Genomic DNA, 13067 nt, shown 5'->3' with positions numbered 1-13067 from the left:
CTCAGGATCTTTGCATGATTTCTTCTGATTCTCCCAGGACTGGGTACATTTTGCTTTCAATGCTGCCATGACTGAGTACATTTGCCTTCAATTGTTACCTCAGGGAGAGCTTTCTTGATATTCAAATTAAAGTAGCAATTAGATTACATAAATCTAATTTAGTTTCATTATACTTCTTATTGCTACCTGATATTTTCTTGTTCATGTATTTGTTTCTAAATTTCTTTCTTCCTTTAGTAGAATGTAATTTCCATGAGAATAAGGACCTTCCCTATTTTACTAGTATGTACTGCTGTATTTCTACTACCTAGTATAGTTGTCTGGCATAATAATTGGCATTTAAGCACTTACTGGATGTACACATGTGTATATAAGTTAATGAATATATTTATATATTTTCTAGTAATTCAATTTTTTAAAAATATATTTTTATTGATTATAGAGAGGAAGGGAAAGGGAGAGAAAGAAACATCAATGATGAGAGAGAATCATTGATCGGCTGCCTCTTGCACGCTCCCTACAGGGGATCTAGCCCACAACGTCGGCATGTGCCCTTGACCGGGAATCAAACCAGGGACCTTTCAGTCCACAGGCCGATGCTCTATCCACTGAGCCAAACCAGGCAGGGCTCTAGTAATTCTCTTTTTTTGTGTGTTAATATGTAACTTAAATTTTTTTATTAGGTAGTTTTGTATTTCCTTTAATGTGCATTTGGGATGAGCTTCCAAGACATGGCTCTCATTTGGAGAGAGTCAAGTAAAGCAGTTGAATCCACAAAATGCTGCCTGTTTTTCTTTTCTGAATAAAAGCCTGTTTGTTTGTTTTTTTTCTAATTGAAAGCTTGCTCTTTAGCTATGTGAATGTTTATTTTGTAATATGAGATATGCTTTTAGGACACAAATATGTCTTAATTAATCTATATTTGTGTCCTAAGAGCTTCAAGGAATCCAGATGAACATATCTCAATTCTCTGTTCTATGAAAATGGTGCCCATAGGATGATACTGGTTGATGGGGACTATTTTATTTCATTCCAGTTGGTTAGAAGTAAACTCTGAACATCTTGTGGAACGGGATTATGAATCATCCTGTAAAATATGGAGTGGAAGTGAAATGCTCTTAAATTTACACAAAATGGGTATCACCACTGCTACTTTTCCCATTTTGCAGGTAAGGTTTCTTTCCACCTGTGGAAATTCATTTGGTGAATTAGAAATGATTAATAGTGAATAAGTTTTATCCAGGGTAAAAAATATAGCAATTTGTTTTAAAAATTTATTATGTAAGTTTGACAGTATTATGTGTGATGGCATAAATTATGGATGAAAAAGTAGTATTATTTAGTTTGAAGGAAATGAGGCTTAAAGGAATGAATTGCTTATTCGAAGATAAAATAAGTCTATTTTTAGGTTGTAAATTTATTTTGTTAATTGTAAAAGTTAAAAATTTGGAAAATAAATACCGTATTCTCCAGCGTATAAGACGACTTTTTCACCCAGGAAAATCTTCTATATGCCCAGTCGTCTTATACGCCGGAAAATACGGTAGGTAAGAAATTCATATTTTGTTCTCAGAATAGTGGTTTATAAACCTAGGTGGGTGGAGATCATGAGTGGGCTATAGGATACTGTGGACATTATGAAGTCGTATGCAAAATTTTATGAGTATGTGACTTGTTTTTGTGTATCCCATGAGGTAGGGAATCCATTTTGATTTCCATATGGATAGTGAATTTTCTCGTTATCATTTACTAAATAGTCCACCTTTACCTCTATTTGTAATGCCATTTCTGTAACATATCTAATTTTTCATTCATGTGTGAATTTAATTTTGAACCCTATGATTCTGTTTATCTAAACTGTCATATGTGTATTACTGTTAGAAAAATGCTGATATATCTGGTAAGGCATATCTCCTCACTTTGTTCTTTTCCTTTGGAATGATCTTGGCTACTCTTGGCCTTACTCTGCCATTTGAATTTTAGAATTAGCTTTGGTTCATTCGTTTAATTTTTCTTGTAATATAGTCATATTATTCTGAGCATCAGAATACACTGGAAATAATGCAGGTATTTAGGTGACATATCAACTCTTTAAGCTCCCTGGAGAAACCATTTGGTAAGTACATTTTTATGTAGTTCATTACTTTTGAAGGGTACTAAATAAATAATACCCTGATTACCTGAAGATGTAATGAACCTCCTAAATATATAATTTTATTAAAGGTCTTTGAAAATAATGTGGGAATCTAAAGCATATTGTTAGCACTTGTGTATTAGTAAAGTTTGCCTAAAATTTCAATGTATATTTCATCTGGGTTTCATTATAGCTTTGAAAAGTTTGTTTTACTCCTTAACCCTTCCCTACTGTATACTTAATATTGTAATTTCTTATAGGGACATTTTTCTGCTGTCCTTCAAAAAGAAGAAAAAATCTTATTGGTTCATGGTAAAGAGGAGACAAGAGAAGTACCTATTATTAGTGCTTCAACTCAAATAATGCTCAAAGGACTTTTTATGGTGCTTGACTATCTTTTTAGGCAAAATAGCAGGTAAATGAAGATATCTGATCTGTATTTTTTTCTCTTAAAAATATTAGCCTTATTGGATGTTAGCATGTGTTTAATACATTCTTATTTTGTATGAGTACATAGGATAATAATAAACAATTGGTAGGAATATTGCTATCCTTGGCACAGATTCAGATTAATTGAAATTAGTCTTTATTAATAGAAATAAGTATTGAAATCAATAGATACACTAATTCAGCATTAAATTTATAGTCCTCTAGGACTAAATTTAAGCAATTAAGTTGTCTTTTAAGTATCTATCTAATGTACACTAATAAAAGAGAAAGATGCAAATTGACCGTACCTTCGCAACACCCAACAGCCAATCAGGAGTGAGTATGCAAATTAACCCAACAAAGATGGTGGGTTAATTTGCATATGCAGGTGCTGAGTGGCCGGAGGTGGAGCAGGACGCCTGTGTCATCACTATGGCGACGACACAGGCGTTCCGCATCGCTCCCAGCCGCTCCAGGCCTCTGGGCAGCATGGGAAGGCAGAAAGGCGGCTCTGGGACGGAGCAAAGGCAGAAAGGCATTATTGTGGAAATATCTATTCAAATCCATTTTGAATTGGGTTTTTTGTAGGTGTTATTTATTTATTTGTAATTCTCACTAAGGACATGTTCCCATTCATTTTTGAGAGAGAGAGAGAGAGAGGAAGAGAGAAAGGAGAGAGAGAGGGAGACAGACAGACACCAATGTGAAAGAGAGAAAGGAAAAAGAGAGGAAAAGAGAGACAGAGAGAGAGAGAGACAGAGAGACAGAGATACAACAATGTGAAAGAGAAACATCTATCAGTTGCCATCCGTTGAGAGAGAGAGAAAGAAAGAGAGAGACAGATCAATGTGAAAGAGAAACATTTATCAGTTGCCATCCATATATGTCCTGATAGGTGATTGAACCTGCAACCTAGTATGTGCCCTGACAAGGAATCAAACCCACAGCCTTTTGTTGTATGGAACAATGCTCTAACCAATTGAGCTACCTGGCCAGGGCTGTAGGAGTTATTTATATACTAGAGGCCTGATGCACATTCCCCAGTGGGGTCCCTCAGCCTGGCCTGCACCCTCTCACAATCCAGGACCCCTTAGGGGATGTTGGACTGCCGGATCCCTGTGGGGATCGGGTGGAAGCCGGCAGTCCGACATCCCCGGAGGGATGTAGTAGTGTACATTTCAGTAGCAATAACTAGATTCACGAAGCACAGGCAGCTGGGGAGGAGCCTGAGCCTGGGTCGGGCATTGTGCCACTCCCGCTCATCCTGGCCCCGCTGCGCCTGCCACTGCTGCAGCTCAGTAGCGCTGCCACAGAGGTGGGAAAGGCTTGTGCCACCGCAGCTGTGCTTGCCAGCTGTGAGCCCAGGGTCTGGCACCCGTCAGTCAGCTGAGTGGTGCTCCCACTGTGGGAGCGCACTGACCACCAGGGGGCAGGTCCTATGTTGAGCGTCTGCCCTCTGGTGGTCATTGTGTGTCATAGCGTCACTTAGGCTTTTATATATATAGATTCTGCATGTTAATCCTGTATCAGATATATGCTTTACAAATATTTTCTTCCATTCTATGGGTGTCTTCTCACTCTCTCGATAGTGTCCTTTGTATACAAAAGTTTTAAAAATTTCAAGTCCAATTTATTTATTTCTTTAAAGTCAATTTACTTACTTGTGCTTTTGGTATATCCAAGAACCATGGATAAATCTGATGTCATGAAGATTTTCCCCTATGTTTCTTCTAAGGGTTTTATAGTTTTTAGCTCTCAATATTTTTATAAAATTCTCTCCACAGATTTAGGATTCCTGCCTTGAACATCAAGACCTTATCTCTCTAAGAGCAAAATTTAGGACTGGTAGAGAATACCACATTTTATTCTCTTTAAGCCTATGTGTTTATAGCCTCTTATTGAAAGAAATTATAAAATGATGGGATTACAGAGGACATCTGGTTCAATACCTTTGTTAAAAATAGATTAAGACTGAGACCCAAATATTAAAGAAACTTAACATTTTTATAGTCTTCTGAACTTTTTAAACTTTAAATAAAAATGAATGTTTTTCTACTTTCTCATGTAATAAAAAAGTGTAAACAACTTTTTAGTTTTTTCTAACAATAATGCTAGTTATCTATTTTATAGCTAATGATGTAATGTAGAGTACAAAGAGCTCTGAACTAGGAGTTAAGAGGCTTGGATTTTAATTCTGGCTCTGCCATGATTTATGTAGTGTTGATCATAGGGAGGGGAATGATAAAGGGTGGATGGTTAGATGATATCTAATCTCTATAAGAGGGGGTTGCTTCTAAGACTTAATGGCTTATTTTCTATCAAAATTACTAAATTTAATTAGTGGTAGGTGTTTCATTGGCAAAATATAATCTTTGGGAAGATATAGTACTCTCAATTTAGTTTTAATATAATCAATTTTCTTCCTGTATTTAGCTGGGACATTATAGGTTTTATAAAGCTTTGCCATTTAATTAACACTTACTTTCATTTAGGTTTGCAGATGATTATAAAGTTGCTATTCAACAGACTTATTCTTGGATAAATCAGACTGATATTTCTGATAAAAATGGGTTCTTTGTTCCACCAAAAAATAAGAAACGTTCACGACAGAAAACTGCAGTTCATGTGCTAAACTTTTGGTGCTTAAATCCAGCTGTGGTAAGCTGATTGTTACATAGAAAATTCTGTCTTCTAACTCAATACAAACAAATACATGTGCCTGACTCTTTTAAAGATGATTTTATATATATCTAATGTTATTTCCTTCTAGGCCTTTTCAGATATTAATGGCAAAGTGTGGACGATTGTTTTGACATCTGGGACGTTATCACCAATGAAATCCTTTTCATCAGAACTGGGTGTTACATTTACTATCCAACTGGAAGCTAATCATGTCATTAATAACTCACAGGTTAGGATTTTTTTTGAAGGCGTTCAGTCTTTTTACCTCAATATAATTGCACATAAACAAATTGGAAGTACTAGCAAACAGATCCTAATAGGAAAATCAACATTTCAGTTTTAGAATAAAGGAAAATCTGTCAGTTACTTAGTGTCAACAAAAAAGAAATACTAATAAATGCATTCCTTCAACCCACTGAATAAAAATACATACTTTGTATGCAAAGATTGTATTGCAATTTCCTCATTTAAATAAGTTTTAGTGTTTTTAAAAAAATGAAAATTCAACTTCTTTACCATAGAGTCTATTGTTTAATTATTTATGTGTTTCTCTTTTCCATTAGACTATGGTGTATCCTTTTTCTTCTTTTTATACATTCTTTTGTACCTAGACTAATATCTATCTAGCATTAGTTAGCAAGTGTTGTGCACATATTTGAGTATCTGAAATGAATTATAAGTACTCTTATGAGTCCTGTGACTTAAGATTTTAATTTTTTATGATAATACCATATCGATGTTACTTTAATTTTCCTTAAAATGTTTTTATTGTCATTTATTGATCTGTCTTCTGTTTCTTTCTTTCTTTTTCAATCCTCACCTGAGGATGATATTTTTCCATTGATTTTTAGAGAGAGTGGAAGAGAGAGGGAAAGACAGAGAGAAATATTTAATATTGATATAATAGAGTCAATATTTATATTTCTGTAGTTACTCTCAAAATGCCTTTTAACCTATTTTTTAAAAAATTCTTAATCCAGGATCCACACAAGAATTATATATTGCTTTTGGTTTTCATGTCTCTTTGGTCTTTAAAACAGTTTTCTTGCCTTTTTTTCCTTTCTGTCTATCTGACGTTTTATGAAGAATTCAATTCACCTGTTTCCTTAAGGAATGGCTTATAATTTAGATTTATCTGATTGTTTCTTTATCATAAGATTCAGGTTAAGCAGTTTGATAAGAATACTACACAGGTAGTATTGTTACTTTTCATTGCTTTGTATCAGGAAACATAATGTCAGTTTTTTATGTTACTAGTTGATCATTTAAGTAATAATTGCTTAATATGGTGTCCGTCAGATGTTATCTTGTAAAATGTACTTCAATCTCATACATTATTTCAAAATATAATATTATTACATTTTTCAGCAATCTGAAGTGTTTGTATTTTCTGTGGATTACTAATGAAGTCTGTTCTTTCTCTTAATCAAATTAACTACACCAAGGCTAGATCTGTATGAGTTAGAGCAGTGGTCGGCAAACCGTGGCTTGCGAGCCACATGCGGCTCGCGAGCCGTGGTTTGCTGCTCTGTTGACTAATGAGTTTGCCGACTACTGAGTTAGAGGAATTGCATAGAGCTGTAAAATTTCGTGGGTTTGATTTTTTTATGACTCTGTCTTTGGACATCAGTGAATTTGTGGAAGAGTAGTTCCTGTCATAGTTGAATGTTAGAAACTTGCCTATAGCAGATCATACCAGTCCTTACCTCTAATACTTTGGACTATTTCTGATTTATCCATTTCATTTGTTCACATCATCCAACATAATTTTGTTACATGCTTAATTATGCAAAAACCATTTAGGGAATAGATAAGTGAAACCCTTTTTGCTTTTATCCTAGGAGAATTCAATGATCTGCCTAAAAATAAAACTTTTATAAATTAAATCTATATCTTACCTTATAATAGACAAATATGCAAATTGACCGCACCTTTGCTACGCCCAAGCCACACCCATCAACCACGCCCACCAGGAAACCGTTGCAGGGACGTTGGGGTGTGGCGGAGCCCAAGGCCGGGAAAGCCGCCCGAGGCTTTCCCGGCCTTGGGCGCCAGCGCCGATCGAAGGAGACCACTGGGGGTCGGCTCCTGCGATCGGGTCGCAGGGACGCTGGGTGTGGCCGAGCCCAAGGCCACCGTCCAGGGCCAAGCCCAGACCCTGAAAGAAGGCAGAAGGCGGTGGCCACAGCCAAGGCCTGGGTCCCGGTGCCGGCAGAAAACTGGTGCAGGCAGCCAGGTGAATGAAGGTCTATTGCACGAATCTTCGTGCAAACGGGCTACTAGTATAATTATATAAAGGGAATTTAAAAATGAATTTCCTCTAAACTTGTTCTTGAGCTTCTTTTGATATATGTGTAATTAAGGCTCCCAACTAAATGCTAAGTTGCCTGCCTAGTTTAGGCATAATTCTAATACTAATATACTTATATTCTAGGTTTGGGTTGGCACCATTGGGTCAGGACCCAAGGGTCGGAATCTCTGTGCTACCTTCCAGCACACAGAAACATTTGAGTTCCAGGATGAAGTGGGAGCACTTTTGTTATCTGTATGCCAGATTGTTGGCCAAGGAATTTTGTGTTTCTTGCCATCTTACAAGGTAAGGGAATACTTACTGTTTCTTTTGCCTTTAGAAAATCATGTGGGATTACCATGATAAATTTCCTAAGGCTAGAAGCAACAGGGGAATTATAGTTTTCTAAACATCATATATTGTTTTATTTATTGATTAAGGCACTGCCTAATTGTTCTATTACTGTTTTACTTGACAGTTTAAAGACTGAAAACGTTTTCAAGCAGTGCTTGTTATATATTTATGTGTATGGGATTTTTATTCTTAGAGGTAGCTTGATATTTTCATAGTTGAAGGGAAAAGGAGCATTCTTTTCCACTTTCATAAATCATACTTTTGAAAGTTTCAGTAATTTGAATCTAAAGTCAACTTTCTTGGTTGCCTATATTTTTACTTCATGTAAATTACTTTTTTCCTTGTTTTTAGACTCACTCTGATTTTCAATATTTTCTTGAGTTAAATTGAGTTATAATATCTTAGTCTTAATAGCTAAAGAATTAAAACCACGTATAATTTCTGAGAGTAATATATTTATCAAAATCAAAGCTAAATTTCAATTTCATTTTCTTTTTTTTTTCATATGAAGCTATATATGTAAGGACAGTCATAGAAATAATATATATGAATGGCAATATTGATACTTTTGGCTTTTCTACTGTCTTTTCATCTACATACATACTGCTATGGTCTAAATATGGCCCCCAAATTTTATATTTTGAAATCTTAACCCCCAAAGATGATGACATTAAGCGGTGGGAGGGCTTAAGTCATGAGACTAGAATCCTCATGAGTAATATTAGTGTCTTATCACAGAGGCTCCAGAGAGCTCCCTTGTCCCTTTCCCCACATGAGGACAGCAGGAAGGCGCCAGCCGTGAACCAGGAAGAGGGCCACACTGGTGCTTTGATCTTAGACTTTTCAGCCTCCAGAACTGTTAACGAATTTCTGTTGTTTATAAGCTACCCAGTCAGGAGTATTTTGTTATAGCAGCCCGCTGGGACTGAGAGACATCCCTTGTTAGCTAGAGATGCAGTAAATTAGTCCTCCTATAGATAAACTGAAGGAATTGTTTCTACAAGAAATCTAATCAGATTGGTTTTTTTTTTTTTACAAGACTTTCTAAAAATAAAATGGACATAAACATCTTTAAAATATTTAATATAAAGCAATATTTATTCCAGAGTGTGAACACCTACACTAAATAGTTATATTAAGGATAACCAAATAATTAAGCCTGGAACTAAAGTAAAGCAATATCTTAACACATTAATGAAACCTTTTTATATTTTCCAATCACAGTTGTAAAAAGTGAGCCAGGAAATGCCCAGTTGAATAAATGAACAATTTCATTTTTTGCTAAACTTCAAAGATGTGGTAAGAATGCTTCTTTATATGTTAGGAACCAGCTTTGTATGTTTTTTTCTTAGTATATATGGAGGAGAACCAAATCTAATGTAAAGTTATTTAAAGGGACAGTAATATAATTGTCAGTGAAAAAGTTACAGTGGAAAACAGCCTGAGCAATAAATTATACCTTCTGGTTCCAGTGTTTTCAAATGATATAATTTTCATTAGCCAGTTTCAGTAGTTTAAAATATATTATAGCTAAATGAATCAACTAAAATTTATAGGCATTAGTACTTTGCTGTTCATTGGGTACTTTGTCTTTGATAAAGACACCAGGCACCAAGCCTTTTGTGTGTGTGTTTTTTAAGTTCTCTAAGAAAAAAAGTGATGAAATATCAATCTTTACAAATAGACATGTTCAAAAGTAAAAAATAGGTCCATCAGACCCTAATAGTATACCAAGGTTTAAAAACCTTTAGTAAGTCATTATTTTCTGAAAGACTGAGCCTAAAATATTTTGCACTACCCATAGCGTTCGTTATTTTTCAGCCTTATTCCTAGCATGCCCCCATCCTGTATATACCTTTATTTTAGGCACACTGCATTATGAGTGCTTAGAACTGCCATGCATTTTCATACCTACCTATGTGTGGTAGACAGAATTGTAAGATTGCCCCCCTAATATTCCTGGCCTCTTGTGTGTACATTCTTTCCCCCATTTATTCATTCAAACAGTAATATAGGTACTGCTGTGAAGGGATTTTGCATAAGAAATCCCTTAAGATAGGGAGAGATTATCTACTTGGTCCCGATCTAATCCCACGAGCCCTTTAAAAGCAGAGAGTTTTCTACAGTTGGTTGCAGAAGAGGAGGTCAGAGAGACATGATCTAGCTTGCTTGGAAGAAAGCAGATGTCTGTGTTGTAAACTGACGATGGGAGAGGTTAGGGAATATGGCAAGGAATTGCAAGTGGCCTGTAGGAGCTGAGAGCAGTTCTGGCCAATAGCTAGTAGGAAATGAATTCTTTCAACAGCCAGACCTTGGAAGAGAACCCCAAGTCCCAGAGGAGAACTGCAGCCCCAGAAGACACATTAATTGTGAAACCCTGAACAGAGAATCCATTTGCACTGTGCTTGGACTTGTGACCTACAGAGATATAATAAACTAGAGGCCCGATGCACGAAATTTGTGCAAGTATAGGACTTCCTTCCCTCGGCTGCCAGCACCAGCTTCCCTCTGGCACTCGGGACCCGGGCTTCCCTCCCAGCCCTGGCTTCGTCCGGAAAGTCATCCGGAAGGACATCCGGTCTAATTAGCATATTATGCTTTTATTATTATAGATAGGTTGTTTTAATAAATAGGTTGTTTTTATGCTACAACATGGATGGACCTGGAGGACATTATGTTAAGTGAAAGTAGCCAATCACAAAGAGACAAATACTGTGTGACTCCATTTATATAAGGTAGCTAGAGTAGTCAAATTATAGCAACAGAGAGTTAGAAGGGTAGTTGCCAGGGCTGGAGGAAGAGGGGAATGAGTTGTTTAATGGCTTTAATTTTGCAAGATAAATAGAGTTTTGGAGATGGTTGTACAATAATGTGAGTATACTTAACCTAACTGACCTATACACTTAACAATGGTTAAGATGGTAAATTTTATGCTTTGTATATTTTATCACAGTTTAAAAAGGATTATTATTATTATTTTGGTGTTGTAAATTTCTTTTTTTTCTCTAGTGGATCTTCTCCGCTAGATTGTTGAAGTGGTGTTTTTTCCAAAGTATTTCACCCTCAAGTTTTACAGCAACAGGTTTATAGCAGATTCAGGTTGGCAGCACCTGAAAGTAGTAGTACTTTTTAGGAAACACTGTAGTGGTTACACATCTTATTTATTTTCTTCTTAGCCTAGATTCTGCTTAGATTATAATAGTGCAGGTACAGTGACCTCATTATAGTTTACTTTAATTATTAGCCTTTTAATAGAGGGATAGAAAATAAGTTGCTTTTTTTTTTCTCCCTATAATTAATTTACTATGGTAAGGAATGAAACATAAAAATGAATTTGTGTAAATAAATTTATTTGTTCAGATTTCAGCCAACATTTAGTAAGCCAATACTTAACTCTAAAGTAGCAAAACTGGTCAAATATATGCATTTTAATCAAATATTTTGTTCAGTCATTGATGAACCCAACTATGTTGATCAATAAAAAGAAATTCGGAATTTATGTTTTAAAAGAGTCAAGAATTTTTTCCATACATAGATAGCTGTTCAGTTCTTATTGTTTTCTATCCAAGAGATTTCAACAAAGTAGATTATCATGAGTAACTGTATGAGTTATTTCTGAAATTCTACTTTATTTGAAATTTTTTTACATTGTATATATCATTGTATATTTTTATCATAATGTATCATTAAATGACTGTAAATAAACATCAGTAACAGTAGTGCAGTTCTAACATTTTCAGAGTCCTCATTCTTTTAACAAAATTATGTGAGGGAATTTTCCTTATGAGAGAGGACTGTAGGACCTTTCATTTTTATTTAGCCAAGAACTAAAACGCATCTTACACTTCAGGATGATATTCCTTCATATTATTATTCCTAGTGCATTACTGACTGCATTCAAATTTGTTAAAAACTTGATCTTGAAATATAACTGAGCCTTTTGAGGTGAAGATGCTGAATCAGATAATCATGATAAAGCTAGAATATAGGAAGTTGTTTCAATAGAAATTCATATTTTCCATATTTTATGTTTGAGTACAGCAAGAATTAAGCATATATTCATTTTTACTGTATTTCAAAAAGTTATGAAAAACACTACTAGTTTATTTTTAATTTTTATTATTATTTATAAGGAACTATATTTTATTCCTAACGTGCCATCTATATGTACATTATAACTGAATAAAATCTAGTAAAAATTTCTTAAATATTGAAATGAATAGTGAAGAATCACCTTCATATGGAAAAATATGACAGGTTTTACATATAAGTAAATTATGTGAAAAAGATTACAAAAGATGGTAGTCTGTTTAGGCAGGCCTATTAAAAAGCATTAAGACTTGAGTACTGGCTATTAAAGTGAGTAAATGGCAATATTATAAAGTTAAACACATGCCAAAAAACATTTTCCAGAGGACTAGGATTGTAACAATACCATTAATGAGGGCAAAGAGGTTTTAATGCAATTTGCACTTTCTAAAGTTTCAAAAAGAGGCTTTGAGTTAGTGCATTATTAATGTACTGAACATCTGGAACTGTGTAAAAGCTATAGACATTGAGCAAATGCAGGATTTCCCCACTAGGTTGCATTCTAACTTATGGCCTCCCCAGTGAGATACCGGTTTTAAGAAGTTTGAAAAGGTAAAATGACAATAACCAGATAAGGTACAAACATTCCAAAGTGTCTTTTAATTTGTGAGATCTGACAAAAAAAAAAAGTATCTGAGTTTACCAAATCCAAATGATATGAACACCAATTAGTAGATTAAATCACCTATGTCACTATATGTGGGTTAGTTTCTTTGTGTGAATAGTATTTGCTCTTTATGAGCTAAGTAAACTATTTTATAACTGAGATGCCTCACATTTTTCATATATATAAGTCTTAAAACCTGAGAGATGGCTTTGTATCAGTGTACTTTCCTCTAAGTTATTTGACTTTTAGATACCTAGTTTCGATACTCAAGAGAATTTAAAAATCAACTGAATTATGTATGTGTTTAGTTATTTGTATGATTTCTCTAGTAAGGGGGAAGTAATTAAGCTATATAAATGTGCAGTTTGAGTGATAATGGAAAAGCTGTAGACCTAAATATTTTATCTAAAACTGAAAGTTTGCGATGGACCATTTTCATAAAAATAATTGGTATTTTTTGCTATATTTTCTAAATACAGTAG

The 13067-nt window shown here is 34.8% G+C and overlaps 1 protein-coding gene across 1 annotated transcript in view; it reads left to right on the top strand.

Annotated features, from left to right (window-relative positions):
* BRIP1 (BRCA1 interacting helicase 1) overlaps positions 1 to 13067 on the top strand; it is a 99310-nt gene that overhangs the window by 44012 nt on the left and 42231 nt on the right. Inside the window, 5 exon segments of the mRNA XM_054709671.1 lie at positions 1037 to 1169; positions 2395 to 2549; positions 5056 to 5221; positions 5334 to 5474; positions 7680 to 7841. Coding sequence (XP_054565646.1) covers positions 1037 to 1169; positions 2395 to 2549; positions 5056 to 5221; positions 5334 to 5474; positions 7680 to 7841 — 757 coding nt within the window.

This window comes from Eptesicus fuscus, chromosome 20 (genome assembly GCF_027574615.1).
Source record: "Eptesicus fuscus isolate TK198812 chromosome 20, DD_ASM_mEF_20220401, whole genome shotgun sequence".
In the NCBI taxonomy this organism is placed as follows: Eukaryota; Metazoa; Chordata; class Mammalia; order Chiroptera; family Vespertilionidae; genus Eptesicus; species Eptesicus fuscus.
The sequence above is the reverse complement of the archived record's forward strand: the minus strand, read 5'-3'. Positions and strand labels throughout refer to the sequence as shown.